This window comes from Peromyscus leucopus, chromosome 16_21 (genome assembly GCF_004664715.2).
Source record: "Peromyscus leucopus breed LL Stock chromosome 16_21, UCI_PerLeu_2.1, whole genome shotgun sequence".
NCBI classification, from domain to species: domain Eukaryota; kingdom Metazoa; phylum Chordata; class Mammalia; order Rodentia; family Cricetidae; genus Peromyscus; species Peromyscus leucopus.
The window spans coordinates 10,045,697-10,070,116 of NC_051084.1; the positions used below are offsets into that span (position 1 = coordinate 10,045,697).

General features: G+C 54.9%; 1 protein-coding gene and 1 long non-coding RNA gene across 3 annotated transcripts; one reads left to right on the forward strand and one right to left on the reverse strand.

Annotated features, from left to right (window-relative positions):
* Positions 1-2,909: 2,909 nt before the first annotated feature.
* Positions 2,910-24,190, reverse strand: Ip6k3 (inositol hexakisphosphate kinase 3). 2 transcript variants are annotated; one of them, XM_028888442.2, is made up of 6 exons: positions 24,018-24,190; positions 15,221-15,556; positions 9,073-9,271; positions 7,822-7,997; positions 6,676-6,851; positions 2,910-4,455 (listed from the first exon to the last, which is right to left on the reverse strand). In XM_028888442.2, exons 2-6 carry the CDS (start codon positions 15,417-15,419, stop codon positions 4,015-4,017), a joined length of 1,191 nt encoding a protein of 396 aa, XP_028744275.1. In that variant the 5' UTR covers positions 15,420-15,556; positions 24,018-24,190; the 3' UTR covers positions 2,910-4,014. The 2 variants fall into 2 exon arrangements, with proteins under 2 accessions (XP_028744275.1, XP_037055735.1); XM_037199840.1 differs by lacking the exon at positions 24,018-24,190 and adding an exon at positions 16,159-16,478.
* On the forward strand, positions 4,717-6,247 carry LOC119086761. Its single transcript, XR_005090119.1, has 2 exons — positions 4,717-5,215; positions 5,300-6,247. It is a non-coding gene; the product is annotated as an uncharacterized LOC119086761 (long non-coding RNA).
* Positions 24,191-24,420: the final 230 nt, after the last annotated feature.

Genomic DNA, 24,420 nt, shown 5'->3' on the forward strand with positions numbered 1-24,420 from the left:
AGAGCCACGGTGTGTGCGGGGAAGGGGGTTAGCTTTGGGCCCTGGGCTCTGCTCCCCCATCTCGTGCCTGCCAGTCAACCTGACGGAACAACCTGCCCTGATCGGCCCCTCTCAGACCTCACTCTGTCCAGGTGCATCTTAGCTGCTGCCTGCCTCCTGGATCATGCCCTGAGGTGAGGTCCTCACTGCCTCTGCAACTCCTGGCAACATCTGCACTGATGGCCCTGTCCCCTCTCACAGCAGGAGTCTCTGTGGAGTCCCAACTGTCCTGTGAACTCCCTGATACTCTGTGATACTGTGATACTGTGATCAGAACACTGATTCTCGGTGATACTACGAGGACGTTCACACGGTCTTGTTTTGCAGGCAGCGCAGTCTGCATGGACTAGGGATTTGGTAAGTGTTTGGCGGTAGGAGAGAAGGGAAGGACTAGTTAATGAGATCACAATGAATGAGCCCGGGCCAGGTTTTGAAGTGTCCCCACCACCTGGCTCTCTGTACTTTCCTCTTGACACCCCCCACCACAGAATCGGCTGGTTTGTCTATGAATCGGCTGTTTGTTGTGTATGACTCTGTTGGACTTTTCCTTTCCTTTGTCCCTCCCCACCTCCCTAACTAATTCCTCAGCCCTCCACCCCCAGATGAGGGCCAGCCTCCTCCCACAGACTCTGTGCTGGCTGGCTAGTTTTATGTCAGCTTGTCACAATTAGAGTCATTTGGGAAGAGGGAACCTCAGTTGAGAAAATGCCTCCACCAGATTGGCCTGTGGGCAAGTCTACAGTTTTTTGGTTGATGATTGATGTAAGGAAGGCACAGCACACCGTAAGTGGTGCTATGGGTGTGCTATAAGAAAGCAGGCTGAGCCGGGCCTTTAACCCCAGAACTTGGGAGGCAGAGCCAGGCAGATCTCTCTGAGTTTGAGGCCAGCCTGGTCTACAGAGCAAGATCCAGGACAGGCACCAAAACTACACACAGAAACCTTGTCTCAAAAAAAAAAAAAAAAAAAAAAAAAAGAGCTGGGCGGTGCACGCCTTTAATCCCAGCACTTGGGAGGCAGAGGCAGGCGGATCTCTGTGAGTTCGAGGCCAGCCTGGGCTACCAGTGAGTTCCAGGAAAGGCGCAAAACTACACAGAGAAACCCTGTCTCGAAAAACCAAAAAAAAAAAAAAAAAGAAAGAAAGAAAGAAAGAAGGAAGGAAGGAAGGAAAGAAAGGAGGAAAGGAAGGAAGGAAGGAAGGAAGAAGGAAGGAAGGAAGGAAGGAAGAAAGAAAGAAAGAAAGAAAGAAAGAAAGAAAGAAAGAAAGAAAGAAAGAAAGAAAGAAAGGCTGAAGAAGCCATGAGGAACAAGCCAGCAAACAGCACTCCATGGCTTCTGTTCCAGCTCCTGCCTTCAGGTTCCTGCCCTGCGTGAGTTCCTGCTCTGACTTCCCACAGTGATGGACGGTAACCTGGATGTGTAAGCCAAATAAACCCTGGCTTCCCCAAGCTGCTTTTGGTCATGGTGTTCCATCACAGCAACAGAAACCCCAACTAAGGCAGATCCTCTCAATAAACCTCTCTAACATAAAAGGGGTTACAGGGACAGTCCTCTGCACCATGCAGATGAATCCTCAGCATCACTGGGTGCTGTCTCACGTGTGTGGCTTGGGATGCTCCTTAAAGTGCTTCCGTCCTGAGTAAACTGAGTTGCCAAGTACAGCCACACCTAATCTTTTCTCCCCCTTTCTTCCTCTCCTTCCCCAGCTGGGCCAGGCAGGCTCTGTCCACTGAGTTTGAAATCTGCAGAGCCAGGGTGAGTTTCCAGACCACAGCCACCCCTCCGGGTCCAGTAACACTACCTAAAGCTAAACCTGGCTTTGTTCCTTTTTCACCGTGAACTACTTTCGTTGGGTAGTGTGAGAACAGAGCTGGGTCTGGGCCTTGAACATGCGCAGAGGAGGAGGAAGGACATGGTGGAAACAACCCTTGGAGGAAAGAGGAGGGTGCTGTGTAGTAGTGCCCCTGGCCAGTCCCTCGGGTGGGAGAGGGTGGAGGTGGCAGCGGCTTGGGGAACCGTGGACGTGGCTGATGTGGTACCCCAGCCTCCAGGGATCTGATTTGTCATTGGCAAATACTTTGTTTCCGGACGGCTTCCATTTTCTTGCCAAGGGCATAGAGTATGCAAATTAATGACATCATTACCTCGGCCAGAGTGTAATTTGGAAAGCTGATCTGCTTTGAAACCCATGTCCTTGTCTTGCTTTTTTGAGGCAGACTCACTAGGTAGCCTTGGCTGGCCTGGAACTCACTCTGTAGACCAGGCTGGCTTTGACTTCACAGAGATCCACCTCCTCTGCCTTCAGAGTGCTGGGATTAAAGGCGTGTGCCACTGTACTACACAACTAAAGAGGACTGTTCTTGTCCACGCTACTCTTCCCCTTCCATCGGAGTGGAGTTTGGAAACATCACTCTTACCATTAGAGCCTGATGCTGCCCTGCTTCTGTGCTGGAGGGCTTCAAATGCCGGGCCCCTTCCTTTCCGAGCCTGCTTGCAGACACGTGCAATTTCGCTCTTTTTCTTGACTCAGGGTCTCATCTAGTCGAAGCTGGCCTAAAGCTCACTCCGTAGCCAAAGATGACTTTGGACGCCTGATCCTCCTGCCTCCATCTCCCAAGTGTGGGGATTGCAAGCATGTACCCACTGCCATGCGGTGCAGTCTTGGGGATGGAACTCAGGGCTTCTTGGGATCGAGGGAGGCAGGCTACCAACTTCAGCCCCCCCCCAATGTGAATATTTTATTAGTCCCATTGCTACCAGATTTCCTGAGGGACCACGGGTAACTGGTGAGCTGCTCTTGCCGGTCACTCCAGTTTCTCATAAATTGTAAGTACTGGACAGCACGCTGACCGGAATAAACAAACAGATAGGGTATTAAGGCGCTCCAGTAATCACTGGTGACCTCAGCAATTTTATTAACAAATTTATTTCCCTAATTGGGGAGCATAGCATAGCGGCAGGCTCCAGGGCATTGTAATAAGTTCCAGTGCTGCAGAAGAAGGAATTCATTAGGCCTGTTTGCTCCGCTTTCCTATACACTAGCATCCACCACTCTTGTAAACATCGCCCTGGGTTTCCCGGTCTTCTAGGTTCTCTGCTTCCAACTCCCCCTACCCACACCCAAAATAAATAAATGGAAATGGAGAAGAGAGCCGAAAGCGATTGGCTCCTCTGGCGGTGCACCCGACCTCCACCGGAAGCTGCATTTCCAGGTCGGCGTCACCATGTGGTCACAGTGTGGCCCCCACCCCCCAGGAGTCTGTGGGAACACCTCCCCTCACATGCCCAGCAGGGTGTCAGGGTCTGCCTGCGCCTCTCCTTGTCCACTCGTTCATTCATTATTATTGTTGTTCTTATTTTGTGACTCTGGGAACCCAGGGCCTCATGCATGCGAAGCACAAGCCCTCCTCCCGAGCTGCACCCCACCACACCCCAGCCCGTACAAGGCGGGCAAGATGGACAAAGTAAGGGTTCACTTACTCCGGTCTCACCTATAACTCATCATAGCGGAGGACAGGCATTAACTATGTCTGCCTGTGGGGCGGCCATCCACACAAGCAGAATATTCCTCAAGGCTTCTTCTTCCGGGAGGTTTTTTTTTTTTTTTCTCTCCCTCATGGCTGTGGAGGACTGCAGCATGACACAGAAACGTGTTCTGGAATGCAGGCGCCCTGCAGCACTGCAGTGCTGGCCTCTGACCCAGGCTGCACCCTCCTGTTCACCCCACAGTGGTGTCCCTTTCACTGTCTGCTCCCAGAGGAGCTGCCCTGTGGAAGGTGCCCGATGGGGGGGGGGGAGTGGATGCCTGCAGAGCAGATTTCCGTAGCAACTGTCAACATTGCCAGCCATACTTGGAGATGGCTTTTGAAGGTAGACGCGGTTATTACAAAGACACCTACAGGGGATCTAGGCTACACTAGCTTGGGTCCCTTTGCAAAATCTGCAGCCTAGAAAATTCTAGAAAGTTCCAGCAACCTTCATTCTCCCTCTTGGATATCCTGCAGAATTCCGATGAGGTTTTCCAGGCCAAAAATATAGCCAGGATCTGGTCCCTCGTGGGTGATGTGCTCATTCCAGGAACCCTTGTACGTCGTGTGAGCGAAGTCAATCATTCGGACATCGACTTTGGCAGGGTCACTGGAGGGGCTGCCTTGGGTGGTCTCAGGAGCGTTCTGAGGAGGCTCCTGCCCGTCATAGATTATGAGGAGGGAGCTGGAGTAGAACCGGTAAGAAGTCTGGCTCCTGATGACCGCGAGCAGTGCCTGCAGCCTGCGAAGGATGGGTTCCAGGAGCTCTGTGCGCAGGCGGGTTCCGTCGTGGAGAAACTGAGAAAGGGCTTGTTTGAAGCCCTCCTCCGAGAGCTTCCTTCCGTAGTACTTATCTTTGCAGAGAAAGCTCTTCTTATCAGTTTGATAAACCTTACATTGGGAAAGAGAGAGAAAATATGAAGGCTTGTAAACGTTAAAAAAGAAAAAAATAAAAGCGTGCCCGGGGGCTGGGGATGTGGCTCAGTTGATAGAGAGCCTGCCTAGCAAGATCAAATCGGTGTTCGATCCCCAGTATAAACTGGGTATGGTGGTGCAAGCCTATAAAACCAGAATATGAGAGATAGAGGCAGGAAAATCAGAAGCTCAAGGTCATCCTCAGCCACATAGTGAGTTCAAGACCAGCCTGTGCTACATGAGACCCTATCTCAAAACAAAACAAATCAAAATTGCTTGTGATACAACGGCAGCATTACAAGTTCCCGTAGTATATGATGTGATTTCCAGGAGATTTGGGGAAGAGTGGTTAAGATGCACAGGAGGTGGTCTCCCAGCATGCTCCAGTGCAGCATTTTAAAGTAGTCTCTTTGCAGGTCTGGTCTCAACCCAAGGCCCAAAGATCCTTCACCCGCAGAGGTGACCCTCAGCACACCACTCCGAGGTTTGGATCGCCTTTCCTGTGAATTTCCGATGTCAACTTCCAAGTCGTGATTTAAATCTTGGCTTCTGGCCGTCTTCAATTCAGATATTAGCAAACTCAAGCTGGAATGCGGCAGTAGGAACCTGAAACCGGGCCAATGGACTCAGAGAGCCAGTTCGATTAAGTTCTCCCTAACAAAGTTACTGAGTCCTTTCTCACAGAGTTTAAGTACGCAGGAATGGCTCTTCCAAACAGTCCAGGTGAATTGCCGAGGTAAAGATCTGGTGTGGGCGGGGCCTGTCGGAGCGTAAGAGGTCCATAGCCTCCCTGTGCAGTGAACGGTTCTTTTCTTCACAGTCTCAGTTTCCTGCCCTTGTCACCCCTTGGCCATCAGAAGGGAGCAGACGGAAGAGATGCTGATGGGGGACACCATGGTGGCCACACCCAGTCCATCAGACAGCTCAGGGGCAATGGAGGCTGAGTCAAAGCCTGCAGCTAAACAGCCAGAGGGGACTTGGCACACGTGGGCGTGGCTGCCTGTGCCTGGCCAACTGTTTGAGGCCTGTCTTGCCTTCATGTTACATAATGTGGTTTTTTTGTTTGTTTTTAATCAGAAAGCTATAATAGGCTTTTGGGAGACCGGAGATCAGCTGCTAAATCAGCCTTCCTAAGCACGTGACAGGCGTCACTCTCCAGATAAATCAGGTCACTTGCAGAAGGTTGGAGGTCCGCAGAGAGTCTCCATTTACTCCACAAATCATCCCGCTCTGTCCTCTGAGGACTGCATTCCCAGCCTTCCCGGGGACATCTGTGCAATGAATTTATGGACTCAACTTCCAGCTTCAAGGGGTGGCAGCTTCGATTAAGGAAAGCGATAACGTTTGCCGTCAAAACAGAGCCTGGTAGATGGGGTAGATTCCTGCCTCTCTCCGGCAGTCTTTCCACAGCTTCTTAAGCAGAGGTTTGGGACCCGGGCAGCAAGGGAACACACCGCCCCTCTGACTGGGTTCAGTGGCTTCTGACCTTCCCTCTTGGTTAACCCAACCAAGCAGCAGATGAGAGATAGCTAACGAAAATGCAAAAGAATGGGTTGCTGCACCCCCCCCCCAGGAGACAGCGCTCAGTTCTATCACGCATGTGGGATTACTAAGCCACCAGGTGTATTTTCTCAGCTCTTCTCCAACCCCTGCCCACACACTGGTCCTCCCAACGTGGGTAGGATCCACAGGACCATCGCACGAAGTTTCAGCTGCCCCAAATGGTGAGACTGAGTTTTGACTGTCCTCAGTGGTGCTCTTTAAAAAACCAGTGTGTGGGTTGGGAATGCAAGGCAGTGGTAGATGAGTGCCTCCCCCCCCTTCCCCCCGCCCTGCCAAGGCTCTGGGTTCCAGCCCCGCACCACAAAACAAAACAACTTAACTCCTGTAATCTTAACACTCCAGAGGTGGAGGCAGGAGGATCAGGTATTCGGGGTCAGCCTCGGCTACCTAAGGAGTATAAAATCAGCCTGGGCTCCCTGAGAACCTGTCTCAAACAAAACACTACAACAAGCACCCAGCATTTCAGACCCTCAGACCAGAGGCGTCCCTGCTTGGAAAGCACCCTACAGCCTTCTCCGTTGCTTCCTTAAGGTAATGGTCTCTGCAGGGAGGGAGAGGTGTGGGCGACAGGCATCCAGGCCTGCCAGGATGCCAGCCTCCGACCCTCGCAGCCAGCCCTCTGCACCTGCCTACCTGCATGCCACAGATGCGCACACCCAGGCAGGCCGAAGTACTCTGCGCACACTTCCTCATGTGACGGGCCTTCTTCTCCTCAGATGCATCGTCCCCATGCTGCCGGGTCCCCATCTTTAGATCCAAGATGCAGGGCTGCTTGTATTGTGACACCACATTTTCCAAGAGCAGGAACCCTGGGGGCACTAAGTCAAGGAGAGCTCTGGGGTCACCAGTCAGAGTACCCGAGGTTCCTGTTCGCCGCTCCCTCCTGTTTCCAGCCTTACCCAGGAACCTGGCTATTAAGAATGCAAGATATTCACTGGCAGTCTGCTTTAATAAGTCCATTTATTTAGGGGGAGTTTATGAGAAGCTTTTCCCATTTTGCTCTGAGGTTGAAATTTAAATGCAGGCATGAAATTCCTGGCAGGCCATGCCCAATTTACATTTTATGGCAGAAAATCATAGGGCTGAGACCTCCGGGCCGCTGAACGGGCCGGCACCTTCTGGGACAAGGGGGTTGATGTTCGCCTCGGAGATAAGTTGCAGGAATATTAATTTCAGCGGAGTAATTATCCTTCCAAAGCTTCTTAGGGATTAGGGCGGCAGATGTGTCGTAGTAAATACTGCAAGAGCAGTGGATGTTTGCAGCAAGTGCGGGGGGGGGGGGGGGGGAGCGGGCCCCCCCCGGGGAGGGGCCTAAACTACATGGTGGTGTGGGGTGGAGGGGGGGCGGTCCCTCCACAGTTCTTGGGCTGCAGGTAGAAAGTGAAGTGACAGAAGGGACGTTGGAATGGGGGTGGGACACAGGGACTTCTTCCTGTCCCTGCCTCGGTAGCATCACATTCTCCCACTAACCCTGCCCCATCTCTCCTGTCCCGCTGAAGTGCCAGAGACATGCTCACCAGGGCCCAGCCTAGCCACCAGTTGGATGTCCCCACTTTCTCTGGGTCTTCTTTCGAATGGATCTGATTTCTTCTAGACCCTGGGCTTATGGGTTCAGACCCTCAACTCACTCCATCTGTTTCCCTCCCCACCCCACCTGTCTCCGTGTGTGTGTGTGTGTGTGTGTGTGTGTGTGTGTGTGTGTGTGCATTTGCACGTGCTGTCTGTCCATCTGTTGCGCTGCCCTAGGGACTGTGTGCAGATGAAGGGCGGTAAGGATACGGTGCCACTTGTCCTCCGGGAACTCGGTGCACAGGCGGGTCAGGTGGACTTGGTGGCAGTGCAGGCCCCACGGGTTAAAGCCTCTTCTCTCCACCTGGCTCCCATCCGCACTTTCCACCAGCGGGGAGGCCTGGGTACCGAGGTGGCAGTCGGAGCTCAGAAGCACCTTGGCTGTGCTGTGGTGAGAAAAGCATTTGAAGACAGCCACGGCAGCAGTAGCCAGAGGCAAGAAGGATGCCTGTGGCCCACTGCTTGGGTTCTCTGGCATGGCCTCTGACAGAGGTCACCCAGACTGCTGCATAGGACTCTCTCACCAAACCACCAGAGACACCGCAGGGTCCCGAGAACCTCCCTGCCCAAAATGGGTACCTGACACTAGATCACGCCAGGCCCAGGTCCTCTTGGGGCTTTTCTTAGAGGTGCCGCCCTCAGAGGGCTAGAGCGATTTAGGTCCATTCTTGGGATCAAAGTGATGAAGGAAAGGGATGGCGACCCCACCTGGGATCTCAAAGCTGGGGGTCTGGATTCATGCCTTGGTATGCGGTTATGACCTTGAGACCTCACAACGCCATACGGATGGAGCGTGCCCCGCCGCGTTTTGGCCCCAGCTGTGACGACATAGCCCTGCCTCTGAGCCAAGCGCTTAATTAGATCTGTGGCTCCTTGGGGAAGAGCATGTTGTCACTGTATCTGATCCCTTTGTTTCCCATAAATGTTTTAAAGCCCCCGGGGACCCTGGGAAAGGTCAGCTGACATCATCAGAGGCTCCCAAGATCTCTCTGAGGTCCCGAGGCCCTTGGGGGCCTCTTTTGTCTCCTGGGACTCACTTTCCTTGTCTCCTCCCGCACGGTCTGTTAAAAGCTGACTTTCAAGAGAAATTAGGCACACTTCCTCTCCATAAACTATTCCAAGTTTCCGGCGGCATACTCTCCCCCAGAGACCTGTGTGGTCTCAGCGAAGCAGGTATTTAATTAAACAAGCTCTGGACACAGGTCCTGCCTGTGTGTCAGCCCGTGAGCTAAAACACATGCCCATCCTCCCCCAAGAAAGGGCGGAAGAGACAAAGACCCCCCACCCCCACCCCCCACCCGTTTCTTTGCAACATTGGTTGTTCTAGACTAAGCCTTCACTTAGATTATTTCTCATTTTCTTGACACCAACCCTCACATGGAGTAGTTGGCCTTGGGGGCAGTGTGGTGCCTGCTGAGGGAGGAACACCCAGCTTTCTGTCACCTGCTCAGTGGCCCTCACCTTTCCTTGAGTGAGTGTGCCAGCTGGGCCAGGGGACGGGGTCTGCTGTCACTGCTGGCAGGCTGCTGAAGTGTCTGCCAGATGGCTACCGCTCTGGAATCTGGGGAGACCTGCAGAGGCTCCAGGTTCTCCTTCAGTGGGTTGGCCACCAGGCCAAGATGGCCTCTGCTGTCTCTCCGGAGGCGTACTGTGACGGTTCCTGCGGGACATGAAGGAGGGAAGAACACACCAGGTCACGGGTTGTGGGTCATAGCTGTTGAGTTTAGTGGCCCTGGGCAGCCTCCTTCTCTCCCTAGCTCCTCTCTCAAGGAAGAGTCAAGACTACCGAACCTGATCTTGGTCCTGAATATGTCTCCCGGCACCTCCCTACCCACCCCCTGGAGCTTGCAGAAAGTAGCCTGGGGTGACCTAGGATTGTGCTCTTCTCTATCTTGCTTCTCACACTTTGCTACATTGTTCCAGAATTGGATTCCTGCCTGCACGGTTGCCCACACCTTACCAGTTACAGCGGGGCCAGCCAGCCCATCCATGGCCAACCTGGGATACCTCAGAGCTGGTCCTCCATGAAGGAGCCTCCCCACCTCCCCACCTCCAGGGGGCGCCAATTAACGGAAGCCTGGCCCATCCCCTTCCCATTCCTCTCTGCCCCCTCATCCATCTCTTTCTCCCCATTCGCCTTTATCCAACCAGTTTCCCCAGGAAGCCTTCCCGAGGCAGGGCTGGACTCGGGACTCTGTTCCCCATCAGACAGAGCCTTGTCCCCTGCCTTTCCCACTGGTGCCCAGCCATCATCTCTGGCTGTATCCATCAGCATATGGAGACAGGGATCACATGTGGTTCTTAGAGGAAACTCCAGAGTCTTCGAGGTTTCCCTAACATGTGGTATCTCTTGCCACCACAGCTGGTAATCATGGCAGGAAAACTACCAGCCATATAGGCAAGGACCTCCCCAAAGCTTATCTACCACATGCTCTGTATTCTCCACAGACACTCTGGTGGGACAGAAAGCTCTCTGTGCTGGGCATTCACACTACATGGTCACCTTGTAGAGTCCTTGTCGTAGTGGAGGAGCCCGGTCTCCCTCTGTGGGGCTTGGCATCCAGCGGTACCTGGCCTTGCCCTGGTACCACGCCACAGACTTCGCCTCCTGTTCTGTGAGAACAGGGCATCAGGTGGCCCTGTCCTCTGCCTGTTTCTGTCCTCACCACGTCTCAGTTTCTTCACCTGCTTGGTGCTGAGGAGCTGACCGTAGGCAGTGCCCTGATGGCAGTGCCCTGCGCTCTGCTTCCCAGTGGCTCTGGCCAGCGGGGTGTTGGCAGGGCTGGGAGGGTGAGGAAAGGAAGATACTCATTCGGCCATCTGTGCCCCCCCCATATGTCTGTGGGTGGGTCAGGGGGTCTCCTCCTCCCTCCCGTCCCGCATGCCTGCAGGGGCTACGTTTTCAGTGCACCCTCAAGCCTGTATGAATTTCTGCATAGTCCCTTTCAAAACTCTCTCGAACACGTCTTGTTTCCTACTGACTGAGATGGAGAGGAGGTGGGGTTGTGAGTTTCTATATAGTCTACATTCTTTCCAGGCCCCTTGGTCACCTCCCCAGGATGAGTGGCAAGGTGAATATTTGGCCGAGAGGGCAAGGGAGGCTGCCGATTGATTTTCCTGCCTGTATCCCTGCCCTGCCCCTGGGGGCTGTCATTGTGGACCCTCTTTCCCAGGGCCACTCTGCAGTTCAGCATGTGGCTCTCCAGGGCCGTCCACACTAGCCCAGTGGACTCGCAGGGCCAGTCCTGTCATCTCAGATTCCTAGTGGCCTAATTCTGCAGTCTGGGAGGGACATGCAGTTCTCTTAGACTCCTGAAAAAACTGCTCCTCCTGCACCCCGCCCAGGCCCCTACGTCCTTTAGACACCTCAGCAGTAGTAATAATGCTGTTGGTGTTTATCTGACATTGGTGTTCATCCTGAATCACGCCTGTCACGCTCACTCGTTCTGTGCCTGAGGGTGGCCGGCTGGGGACATTTCCTCATCTCTCTTTACTATATGTGGCCCAGGACTGGCACCGCTCACTTTTCACTTGTGATTTCTAAATTACAGCACATACGTAGGCTGGCGGTGGTGCAGCAGGGGTCACGGAGTCTGAGCCAAGGTCATACAGCCACCTAACAGGTGGGCGCTGAAGGGACGTGTCAAAACACATTGCTCAGGACTCCACGGAGTGATAGAGTCGGGCTGTGTTTACCTACGCATGTATGAGGGATGCCCCTGCTGAGTTCCCAGAAACCCTGGCTCTGGCCGGTCTGTTCTCTGGGCCTTCAGGGAGCAATACCATCACAGAGGGCTGGGGCAGGAGGTTGCTGTGTTTGCCCTGGGGAGGAGAACCTTCCAGACCTCAACATGAAGCCTCTGTGACTAACAGAAAGCACTAGCTGCCCTGTGCCCGTCCTGGAGGGAGTTTGCGCCCTTCTAGCTGCTTCGTGGATCCAGGAAGCCCCACCAGCCAAGAGCAATGTCCTCTGGGGTCTCTTTAAGTTCAGGCTCCCATCCGGCAGCCCCTGGCCTTTTCTCCTTGAGGGCCTATGGTGACATGCCTGCCAGAAAACACGGTTCTTGGCAGCTTGTGCCCAGGAGGCCTCCCCAGAGAGACAAGAAATGTGACCTTCCCGCCGCTGCAGGCTTCATTCTTGTCTGATCTCATCTGCCTGCATAAATGCCAGCGAGTGGAGGTGCAAATAACCCCCGACTAATAAAACCCCAAAGTCATTTCCATTTCTCATATTGTCAGGGACTCACCACCGGCTCAGCGTCCCTGCCACTCAGCCTCTGCCTCTGATGGGGTCACTGTCCGGCTGTCTCCCAGGCCTGGTGCTCTCCCTCTGTCCTCTCTCACCCTGTGCCCTCCCTCCCTCTCTCCCCCTCTCCCAGCACAGCGCTTCCCCGGAGCCGACCCGCTGAGATCTCCCTTGTGAGCAGTGCCCGGCTGCCTGCCCTTGACCCAGGGGAACCCAGACTCTCCGGTGCTGGGGTTGTGCTCTAGGGTCAAGAGCCACGGTGACTATGGGGCTCAGACCCCCCCCACCCCCGAGGCCTGAGATCTGCTGCTGAGGCCCAACGGGGAGCCTCGGGGCCTGCCACAGCTCTTCCCATGTTCCTCAGCCTGAGAGTCTGCCAGCTGGGCCGACAGAGTGCTTATTGGCACGATTGGCATGCCCGGAGCATCTCAGCAGTTTTGGTTTTGACCAAGCAGCTTTCCCGAGTCTTGGCGGATATCGTATCGTGGGTTTATTTTTAAGCTTATGAGAACATTCACCGCCGCCATCTGTAATATGAATCTGGCCAAACCCTCCGCCAACTGAACCCAAGTGCCTGTCCTCATTCACCCAAGGCCCACAGGCCGCCTGAGAGGCAAGGGACACAGCCCCAAGATGGCAAAGCAGCCGACCCAGCTAAGAGCCAGAGCGAGCTGCTGGTACTCGGCACTGCCTTTTAGAATGCCACCCTAGCCGAAATTCTCCTGATGCCATTGTGGGGGAAGGCATAGATAGGATGGCCCCATGGCATGTAGCAGCCACTTCAGAAATGGCCCCTCCTCTCTGAGAAAGCGATTCCTATGTAGGAGCAGGTTATCTAGTCTACTGACAGGATGTTCTGGCTGAGTGCTCCTGAGAGAGACTGTCTCCTCCCTCCTGGGGATAGATGGGCCCTGAAGTTGGCACTCCAGGTAGCTGAGTGAGTAGGTAATGGGGCCAAGAACCCACCCTCTAGAGCTAGACATCGGGGCTTCAAATCCTGGCCCGGCCTCTCCTGGCCTCGGGCAAGCCGGCTCTCCTCATCTGTGTCTCTGGGGTTATGAGGTTTATGTAAACCAGGGCATGGAATCCTCTTGCAACGGCCCAGAGCAGGCATGATGGACCAGCTGCTGCCCCCTCTCTTTCTGGTTAAAATCAGCCACCTCCATTACTGCCCAGCTCTGCTGCAGGTACCCAGGAATGAACCAAGTGTCCCCCCAGGGCCTGCTCTAGGGTCTCCTCACATAGCCAGAGTGAGTCAGTATTCCTGCTTCATCAAAGCCTGGCATTGGGGTGTCACCCAAGCCCTCTCTGAGGCCGGCTGGTAGTCATCCGTTATCCCAGGGAGTCAGGAGGTCCCCAGCTCCAGCTAACCCCCACTGTGTTCAGAAACACCATCTGTAAGACACCCCAAAGGCAAGGCTGACCTGGACCCTGCAGCGCGGGTCATCATTCAGCTACAACCTTTGGATCGAGGTGCAGGGAGCCCTCAGTACGGGGTAGTCTGACCTACAAGTTTCCCACTTCATAATGGTGTGAGTGAAATGTATCCAAGAGAAAACATCCTTTGATTTTTCAGTTTTGATCTTTTCCTGGGCTAGTGATACACGACACAGGCCTCTCAGGACGCCGGGCAGAGGCGGTCACTCCCAGTGGCTCCCGTGGCACGCCACATGCTAAGCTAGGGTCTGAGGTAGGTTCTGTCTATTAAATGCATTTTTCATCTATGATATTTTTAACTTACAATGATTATTTGGGGTTGTAACCCTTTTCTAAGCAGGGAGCATCTTGTAATTAGTTAGAGCCCCAAAGAGTAGAGCCCCAAAGAGGTATCCCCAGACAGCAGAGGTCTGGATAGGTGTCTGGTACCCGAGAGCACCCTGTCATCCCCACCAAAGGCCTGTGTAGACAGGACCAAGAGTCACGGTGAGGTGGGGGTCTCCTAAAGACCTGATCAGTCTCTCCCTTTGCCTGTGGCAGACCCCCACAGTCTTTCTCAGCTCCAGAGCTTTGCCGAGCAAGCGTGAAATGCCGCTCGCTGGCAGGGGTCCACCTCACGCCAGGACCTGCTACCCTATGCTGTGTTACAGAAGGACAGACATTAATTCCAGTGAATGCTCTGACAAAGTAAGCAGCGACCCGGAGCCAACAGAGTCAGCGCTGGCCTGTGGCCTTGGGAGACCGCGGGGAAGGCCAGGGCAGGCAAGAGTGGAGGCCCCACAGGTGGCCCACTGTCCTCTTCTGGCTCCCAGCCATCTCACCACAGAGACCCAGTGTGGAACAAGGCTCAGAAGTCACCTCCAGGCCTGTGGTCTGGTCGCACCTAGCAGACCTTCCCATTCAGGTCCATGATCAAGTGACGCCTGGTCCTGACTCCTGCCTGGGTCCTGCTTGGCAGGTCTGGAATGGAACCCAGGAGCCCTGACGAAGGCCATGCTTGGGAACACCAGTGCGGATGCATCTGACCTTCCCAGTTGTCCCGAGCCCTGGAATGCAACAGGGTTTATTTTCTGAACCTCCAACTTGCTGCATAGCCAAGAGTGACCTTGAACTTCTGGTCCTCCCGCCTCCACCTCCTGGGAAAGAGTGTTACAGGCATGTGCCGCCATGCTCGAGCTGGTGCATTGGTGGGGATGGGGACCAGGGTTTCCTACACATTAGGCAAGCACTTTTCGGGAGACTGAGGCATGTCCCCAGCCCCCACAGTGGGTTTCCGATGGGCTTATTTGAGTGTCATAATTGCTGGCCTTGCAGACACTTCAGAAGCAGGGCAGCAGCCCTCCGTCATGAAAAACTAAGATCCTTTAGAGGGGCATGTCCTGGTGGGGGGTCACCTGGCAGTCAACTCCACAGGACCTCCTTTACCAACCCCCGAGTGGAGACCAAACTCCTACCCTTGGATCTGGGCAGGGGTACCAGACGAGAAAGCCAACAGACACAGTCCTTCTACTGAACTCTTTCTTCCCACAAGCGCCCTGTGTGTGGACTCGTAACCAAGTCATGTCCCTGATTCCCCAGGTCCTGTCTGGCCTGGGTCCCCATAAGGAGACCAAGGAGACCTCCCTTGGTCATATGTTTAACCACAGCCCCACCCATACCGCTCCCAAAGAGCAGAGTAGAAGATCCCATCAGGCCCCAGTGGGACTGGGCATCTCTTGATACTATTCCCAATTCTTTGAAGCCGAGTAGCTTGACCTATCTCCAGAGCCATTAACTCTCATGATCTGGAGGAGGCTTGGAGGGATTCAGAGAGACCCTAGCGCAGGGACACTGGCTGCTGGGGAGAGGCTGTCGCCACACAGGCTTACACCCCACACCCAGTGCCAGCAGCGCCGAGCGCAGCTGAGCCTGGGTCCCGCCACTCACCTTTGTACTGTGGGGTGAAGCACCTCATGGCCAGGGGCAGGGACTCGTAGAACTTCTGCTCTTGGGAGACGAGGGGCTTGCACACGGTGTGCGCGTCGTACTGCAGCATGCTCAGGTGGCCACCGACCTGGTGCAGGAAGGGCTCCAGCGGCACGCCTACCCCGCCGGTGGCCTTGTCGGTGCTGCGCAGTACCACCATGGCACCACCAAGCCCTCCCGAGGAAGGCAAGAGGCAGAAGCTGCTGCTCCCGCCGCCGGGTGGGCTGCCCGTGGTCCCTGACTTCCTGTCTCTTGGCCTTTACTGCTGTCCCGGTACAGGTGACTCCTGGCAGCACACTTCTCCGGCAAAAAAAAAAAAAAAAAAAAAAAGGAAAACAGGAATTATATGAAGAAGGGGGTTCTGGGTGTGTCACCCATGGGCCCTAAAACAAAACGGCACATAGGTGTGTGTTGCTTCCGAAATAGTCTTCATGAGAAACTGGCCAAAAGTGGTCTGATTCCGCGAATCAAGGATAAGAGGGGGATTTTAAATAACTACGTTGCACCTTTTGAATTCAATTATTACAACCATCAAGCAACCCACACAAATGCGAGTTTCCAGGCTCAGGGTCTAGTCCTGACTTCTGCCAGGCTGCCTTTCTTCTGGAAATATCCACCTCCAGTCGGGGAGACGCAGGCGGAGCTGCGGGGCGCCCACTCCGGACACGACTGCTCTGTTTCTCCAGAGCAGAGCTATGCTATTTGTGTTACTTTTTATGAAGAGCCGACGAGACTGCTGGGTGACCTTGGGCAGGTCACCCAAGCCTTCTGGGCCTCAGTTTCTCTATGCAGTAGAACAGGATGTAGAGTCAGGGGCAGATTTAAGACAAGGACACAGAAGGTTCCCTGAGCCCAGCGCCACCACTTCCTTTGAGTTCCCGAAAGAGGGCTTGACTCACCTGGGACTCTGGAAAACCAGTTTTTAAAGTCATTCTGACTTTGCCTCGGAAGAGTGCCAAGGAGACGGTGAGGGGTCGCTCTTCTGTGGAGTGTCTGTCCCATCTGAGAGGACATTCCCACAGCAGGGCCCTCACCACAGGTTATTAATACCTCTCCCTCTGCTGGACTCCTGGCTACCATGCGACTGGACAGTACTGGGCATCATTAACCCTCTAATTGACCTTCACTCCAGGCCCTGGGCATGGCTGGCTGGCTCCACACACAGCAGTGCCCATCACTTTGTTCAGGACCTAAGCTTAGGCTTGCCAACTGCCCGGGCTGCCAGCATGCCACAGTATGGAAAGTCCAAGTTTGTCCTGTCCCTGTCCCCACACAGGCCCCCTGACCTGCCCGTCCTCTAGGCCACAGAGTGCACCAGTGGGAGGGGGATGGGCCATGGGCTCTGCCTGGCACCCGTACATTTGCCTGGGACGTTGAGGTGGCTGGCGAGGCATTGGGGGAGGGAAGGACAAAAGCCTGAAGCAAGAGGATGGGCCAGTAACCCCAGAGGGCCCTTTCCGAATCTCTATCCTGAGGTGGAGAGAGGCCACTGGTGTGTGTGTGTGTGTGTGTGTGTGTGTGTGTGTGTGTGTGTGTGTGTCGGGGGTATTGTGGGGTGGCTTTCGGGATCCAGAGAAGCTGGGGATATGTGTGGACAGCTAAGGGAAGGGGGCCCACAGACCACGTGGGCCAGGATAGCACAGCCCCCATAACTTTCACGTCAGCCTGTGGGGATTCACCTTTCCCCAGGCAGCGGCACTTGTGGTAACTAGAGGTACAGCCGTAAAGTTCACTTATAGCCCGTCCTGGAAGTCACACTCGTCTCCCTGGGCCCAGCCCCAGTCTTGCCGGGCATGGCTCTCAGATGCCAGTTCAAGTCTGCCAACGCACAATGCCCGGTTCCACATGGCTCCTCATACTGCCGCACACATGGCCCTTGCTGTATGCCACGTGACATTCTGGGTCCCTTAGACGGACTGTTTCAACCTCACAACCACCCTGTGAGGTAACTGGTGCTAGCAGCCCACTTCCCAGCTGAGGATCTGAGGCACAGAGAGGTCAAGAGGCTTTCCTGTGTGTACCAGCTGGGATGGGAAGAAGAGGGATTTGAACTAAGGCCTGTTAGCCTAGCCTGTGCTCACCAGCTCCCGGCTTGCTGGGAGGCAGGAATTGTTAACATCAGATGTCCTTTACTGCTTTGAACATCAGGAAACTGAGCCCCCCCCAAAAGAGGCTGAGACTTGGCCAGAGTCGCCTGTAAGACGTAAGTGGTTCCGGGACAAACTTGATGGCGGTCCCCGCCCCTCTCTGGGTGAATGTGCCTGTCCTGGTCCACCTCTGTAGAATCTGTCACAAGGGGACAGGCAGGGGCTATTGAGAACTTCCTGGCCAGGCGGCCAGCACCATTTGAGGGTGAGTCTCTGTGTAGACTCTTTCCTGCCTCCGCCTGCTGTTCCTTTCCTGAGGTGAGCTGCTCAGGCCTGGCTACACCTTCTCTGGGAATAGAGCGGTCCCTGCACTCTGGGGGAGAGCCTCGGCCCTGAGTCTGAGTTGAGGGCAGTGACGCAGTCTGCTGGGTCGCCAGCCTGTCTTTAAGAACACTGCACTTGGTGGCCGGGTAAGGTGAGGGACTCGCTCTTGCAGGCCTTAGGTTCTAGGCCAGGCAACCTCTCATTCCTGTTCCTGGGCTGTGAAGTCTGCGGTTCTGAGGCAGCTGGGCAGAGTGGCAGGAGAGCGGTGCAGGGGTGGGGTGGGAGGGCTGGAGGGTGGGGGGTCAGCTACAGAGTGGGCTCTGCCCCTCCTCAGAGGTGGGACCTTGGTTCCCAGGGAGTCTGAAGTCTTTTCCTTTTACTCCCTTTGATGCGGCCTGCAACCCTGTGGGTCTGAGGTGGAGGTGGCCTCATCCTCTCCTGAAGTCCCAGATAAATAGCTCTAGCTGCCTGGGCCTTGTATCTAGGCCCACAGGCCCTGCTCTTCTTCCTGTGAGTCAGAAGCCCAGGATCTGTCACGACACCCCCACACACACACACACACACACTCCAGCTCACTGAGGCTGAGGATGAGCTGGCCGTAGACAGGAGTTTGTTTTACTGCGCACTGCCATGGCCCTGTCACGAGGCTCAGAGGACAGAGCGTGCAAGACTGCTCCGTGGGGTCTCCACGCAGACAGCAGCCCACAAGTGACTCTCCAGATGACTGCGTCAGCTGGGGTGCTGGGAAGGCAAGTGAGGTGCTCCCTGAGGGGACCCCCCCCCCATTCTGACACACCTTCGGGAGACCCTCAGCTGCTTTGGAGAGACAGTGTTTCTCCAGCCACACCTCTTCCTGAAGCCCCACCGTCCTCATCCCTCCCCTTCCTTTCTCCTGCGCCCTTGGGAAGGTGGGACAGCAGAGCTGGAAGAGCAGACAGGAGTTGTGGAGGCACCCCCAGCGGGAAGGGGCTCAGCAAAGAGCTGCCCCTTGCCCCAGAAGGTGGACAGGTGGCCCCGTCCTGCCCGCTCCTGGCCTCTGGCCGGGTCACGTCCTGAATGAAGCGGCACTGGGCCTCACTCCAGCAGCCTCGGGGCTAACTTGGGCCTCTGGGGTGCGGCTGGCTGTGGGGCCAGGAGTGAGTAAGGCCATGGGCCGGCCACATCAGGACAAGCCCTACCCTGCAGCCCTACGAGGCTGAATGGCAGCCAGCCTGCCTCCGCTGGGTTGGGGGACACTCCCTGTTCTGAAATGGGGTAGGGACAACTGGGCTCCTTCAGCAGTGAGGACCCCAGGACTCTCCAAGACCCTCCCCACTGGGCCACCCAGCATGATCTGGGTAGGTTCCCGGGGAGCCTGGCCATTTCCCAAGCACGCATAAGCACTATAATTACCGGTGCACAAATTCATTTAAAGACGTTTGTCGGATTCCTGGAGGTTTTTGTCATCATTTGTTTCTCAATCAACAGATACTAACGGTCTAACGAGTGCTTCGTGGTTACGGGTAGGGGAAAAATTATGCTGAAAAATGAGCCCTCTGGGCTGGAGGTGGGGGGGTACAGCTCAGTAATGATACAGCAAGAACATAATATTCACAAGGACCTGGGTTCGAGTCCCTGCACCACAAATAGACATTATGTTCTCTCCTATGGAAACCTAAAGCGAGGTTGGTTGGCCTGCAAGTACAAGAGTGATGGGGAGCCTGGGAAGGGTGAGTGTGAATTAGGTCCTACACACACACACGCACACACGCACACACGCACACACGCACACACGCACACACGCGCGCGCACGCACTGAAGCACCACGATGGACCGTACTCACTGCAGAGTCTACACGGATTTCTAATAACAGGAGTCCTTGTGGAAGGGCTGAGGGGGTTTCTGCATTGGGCTGGGAGGGGCATAAGTCGGGGCGCCCAGGAAATGACCGGGAGCAGGGCAGAGGTTTGGCTTAGCCTTGGGGAGCGTGAAGAAGAGGACCTGCTCAGGGAATGCCCTCGGAGACAGGGCGGGAGAGGGCAGGAATGGGTGACCAGAGGGCAGGGATGCTAGGCCTGGTTTATGGAGGCCCTGAGCGGTCAGTGGAAGGGGCTGACCAGGGGGAGATCAGCCCTGCCTGCTGCGGGGATGGCCTGTAACCCCAGCCCCTGGGGAAGCAGAGGCAGCGGGGTCCCTGGGGCGTTCTGGCCAGTCAGACTAGCCAAACTGGAGAGCTGCAGGTCTGGTGTGAGATCTCATCTCAAAAAAATAAGGTGGCTGCCAGGCCTCATGGCCATTAATCCCAGCACTAGGGAGGCAGGGGCAGATGGATCTCTATGTTTGAGACTAGCCTGGTCTACAGAGTGAGTTCCAGGACAGCCAGGGCTACCCAGAGAAACCCTGTCTCAAACTGAAGAAGTAGGGTCCTGGAAGGATAGCTCAGTGGTTAAGAGCACTTGTTCTCTTGTGGAGGACCCAGGTTCCTAGCACCTACATGGTGGCTACAACCATCTATAGCTCTAGTTCTGGGGGTCCGATGACCCTAACTGAACTCTGCTGGTGCCAGGCACACATGCAGTGCACACACATGTAGCAGACAAACCTTCATATGCACAATTTTAAAAGATAAAAAATAAACTGGAGAGGTGATTAAGACACCTGACATTGACCTCTGGCCTCCATGTGTGCACATGCACACACATACACACACACACACACACACACACACACACACACACAGACACACCTGGGGAGAGAGAGGACAGTCCCACTCGGATTATAGAGGTACTGAAGCCCACACAGAGAGAGCACATCCTGAAAAACCTCAGGTGTGTGGGGGAAGGGCCTTCTGGGAAGGGCATTATGAAGAGAGACTGCAGTTGGGCCCAGCAGGCCACACAATTCAAAAGCGGAGTGGTTTATGGTCTGCTCTCTGTCTCCAAAGCTCTAACATACATTTCACAGGCCTCTTGGAGCCGGCGTTTCAGGACAAGTACCATTCAATGCCCTTGTGATGCCTGAGGGAACATCTTTTTAATCTATTAGAGATGAGAGGACCCGAAACCCATTTAAAACCGCTTAGGTGGTAATGGGCAGGGGAGTCTCAGACTTCCCCACGTGGCTGAGGGCCGTGCATTATCTGGGCCCATCCAGGCCAGGGAGGCCGAGGCTTATGTTTCCAGAAGGGGAATTAATGGCGTTTGCAAGTCCATTCTAAAACAACTCAGGAGCCCAAGGCCAGTGCGCTGCCCCCTTCCTGACTCCCTGGCTGGGTGGGATCAATACAGAGTGAGCTCTGGGGGGGGCTGCTTACATCACCTTCCAGGCTGTGGCTGAAATATGTCTTTAGAGAACATCCATTTCCCAGGAAGGCAAGATTTCCACGCTCTCGGGCCCACGCTCCATATCCCTCAGCCCCGGAAACTTATTCCCACACCAATTTCATTCTTTGAGAGGGGATTTCCCCCTCTTTTCCTCTTAATGTTTAAAATCTCCCAACATTCCTCCAGCTTGAGGACCAAATACAATTTTAATACCGTGATTATTAGTTCAGAAGCCCTTCAGCCACTGACAAATGTACTCAGCTGCTCCTGCAATGTTCTGAGCTTGCTGCTGAGGCAGGAGAAGCATGGGGGAGGCTGACTGTAGGAGCCAGGCACCCTAGCAGGGCTGCTCTGCCGAGGCAAGGCTGGGACACGATCCCTCAACAGCTCCCCTCCCAGCAGGCTTTGCGGCCTCACAGCATTTAGGCTGCACTCAGGACCATGGACACTGCTGTTAACTAAGACCTACAGACACAACTCCAGCCCCTTCCCCAGGCCTGGTGACTTTCTCTTCATAGCAGGGTTGGTTCCGGGGCTTGGGCGAGAGGTCTCCGTGCTGGAGACATGGGTTTGCCCGTGGCTAGCATGGCATTGTATGGTACAGATGGCAACAGATTCTGTCCTGCTGTTGTTTATTTGGGTTCAGTTTTTGTCTTTGAGGCAGGGTCTCCAGGCCGGTCTGGCTTTGAATTCATGATCTTCCTGCTTTCATTTCATTTCATGCTTTTGAGACAAGTATCGTTCAATGCCCTTGTGATGCCCGAGGGAGCATCTTTTTAATCCATTAGAGATGAGAGGACCGGAAGCTCATTGAAAACCCCTGAGGTGGTAATGGGCAGGGGTGTGCTACCATGCCCAGCCTATGCCGTCCTGGCTGGACCCCAGGCTTTGTGAATACCAGACAAGCATGCTATCAATCGCAACGGCTGTAAAGGCTAAGCAGTGTGTGTGTGTGTGTGTGTGTGTGTGTGTGTGTGTGTGTGTGTGTGTGTGTTTGCATGCCTGTGCTGCGTGTGTGGTGTAGTTGTGTTCATTCCCACCAGAGTCCTGCACTGTCCATCTCTGGAGTGAATCTTAGGGAGACTTGCAAGCACACCCTCTCCCCAGCAGAGGGCAGCAGCCCACATGCCGGTACCAGGAATGCCCAGAGAGGGATTAACGCTGTCTGAAAACTAAAGCCAGCACCCCCTCTACATCCAACAACCAGTAAGCTTATTCTTGGGACACCCTGAGTTTGTCCAGACCTGTCCCCAAGTGCATAGCCTACAGCTGAAGTTCTCCTGCCCCATCGGGAATATCTTTAAAAAGCTCTGAAGTCATCAAGACTGGTTATGGCCTCTGCGGCTACTTCACCAGGGCCAGGGGCCAACAGAGGCTGAGAAATGGCTATGCACAATGCAGGCTGACACAAGATCCTGTATATGTGTCCCATCCCTCACACTCCCACCTCCCCCACCAGGCTGCAGGTTTCCTTCCCTAACAACCAATGTTCATAAAGTTTATTGCTGTTCCCGGCGGCTGCTAGTGAACAAGACACAGCCATAAGGCTTTCTGCCTGGGAAGGATTTATTCAAGTGCCCTTCTCAGAGCAGGAGGGGCTGCTGCTGGCCCCAGAATGCAGCCAAGAAGAGGACAGAGGGTACCAGAGCAGAGGAAGGTTTTCTCAGCTTCCTGATAGAGCATGGTGGGGCCTGGATGCAAGGCACCCCCGCGGGAGGGACTCCTGCCTCAGACTCCCCATCTGTACCAGGAGTGGTCTGTCCCAGTCATGTCCTTTCTGTCCTATGGGCCAACAGTCCTTTCAGTTCAGTGGGGCGGGTGTGGGAGAATCAGTGTGTGGCCGACCAAGAGGAATCTTACAGGCATGATCAGTGCTTGATCTAACAAAGCTTTGATTAGGTAGCCGGGTCCAGGTGCGGTGTGTGTTATGTCGGGGGGATCATGGTATTGGGGTTCCTGTCAGGACCCAGTGAGGTGTGCTGTGAACGGAAGAGTCTGTGCTGCCCATCAAGGACTTCAGAGTCCTTTAGTGTCAATTGCTGTGGGTGAAGTAAGTGTGGCAAGACTCAGAAGAGCTAGGCATGGCGGTGCACCCCCCCCCCCCCGTGGTCCCCGAGCTCGGGAAGTGGAGGTAGGAGCATCTGGAACTCAAGGCTAGACTTGGCAACTGAGTTATGTGAGACCCTATTTCAAAGGGGTGGGGCTGGGTTCCCTTCCCATAATTCCATGTATGATCCTGAGATCGCAGGGCTGGCTCAGGTTCAGGTCTTGGGGTCCCTGAAGAGCCTGCAGAAACTATGGAGATGGGGGTCCCCAAGACTGCACCACTGTCTAGGGCGGCAGAGATCTCCAACCTTGACGGTGCTGTGGCTCTGTCTCCTATGAACGTGTCTCGGCGGTGGCTTATCACCACACCCACCCTTCTCCTGGGTGTCCCTATCCCCAGGCCCCAAGACACTGCCCACAGGCGCTGATGTCACCCAGCCCCATGGCCCCACCCAGGAAGAAAGGTGGGGCACATGGGACAGGACATGCTGATCCCTGGCTCTAAAGAGTGAGGGACTTCCCCTGGATGTCCGCCTCTAGGAAGGTTTAACTTTATGTGGAGGAAAGTGCCTGGCTCCAGCCCTTCACCTGTAACCCATAGCCACCACTGCAGACCTGGCTTGCCCATGTGTGGGCCAGGGGAGCACACTAGTGCACCCTGAAAGAGGGAGAGAGGATCATGCTAGGGAGACAGGAAGAAATGGGAGAGGAACATATAACCACATTTTTAAATTGTTGCCTGTCCCAGGCCCTGCTCACCCCAGAACACACACACACACACACACACACACACACACACACACACACACACACACATGCATTCTAAGCCGCCAGCGCCTCCAGCAGGTCTATATCCCCTGGCAATCCCAGCCAGCCTGTGGGGAGGCCAGCCTATAACAGGAACAGGCCTGTGGCCTTGACCCCATCTGTCCCTCACCCGGTACCATCAAGGGCTCAGCAAGATGGCTCTTCCCCATCCTTCATCAAGGCAGTACTCACCAGAGCCTCCTTCCGGGGGTGTCAGGGAGTACGCGGTAGGGACACTTGCCTCTCAGTGCCCTCCTCTGTCTATGAGCATGGGACAAAGGCCTGGCCCAGCTCTCCTCTCCACTGGAGCCTGGGTGGAGCTTTCTGCCCAGGAGAACTAGGCTGCCAGTGGCCTGGGTAGGGGAGGCCACCTGATCCCCTGGGGCTGGTATGCCCAGCTGTCAGCTGCGTGTCCACAGCTCTGGAGCAGGGCCAGGGGTCTGGGAGGGAGGAAAAAGAGAGGAGAGAGGAAAGAAGGGGGGGACTACGGAGGGGGGAGAGAAGGAGGGAGGTTTGGGGAGGAGGAGGAAGGGGAGAGAATTTAGTTCAGCTATCTTGAGGAGGGACTGGCTCTAAGCACCAGGCACTAATCACT

Bases quoted from the DNA above. Each gene is read 5' to 3' on its own strand.
- Ip6k3 (XM_028888442.2), bottom strand. From the start codon at position 15,419: ATGGTGGTACTGCGCAGCACCGACAAGGCCACCGGCGGGGTAGGCGTG. The intron at 6,852-7,821 runs GTATCCTTACCG...TAGTGCCCCCAG, and splicing joins CCCGGAGGACAAGTGGCACC to GGTTCCTGCTCTTGGAAAAT. The intron at 4,456-6,675 runs GTAGGCAGGTGC...TCCCAATGTAAG, and splicing joins TGCGCATCTGTGGCATGCAG to GTTTATCAAACTGATAAGAA.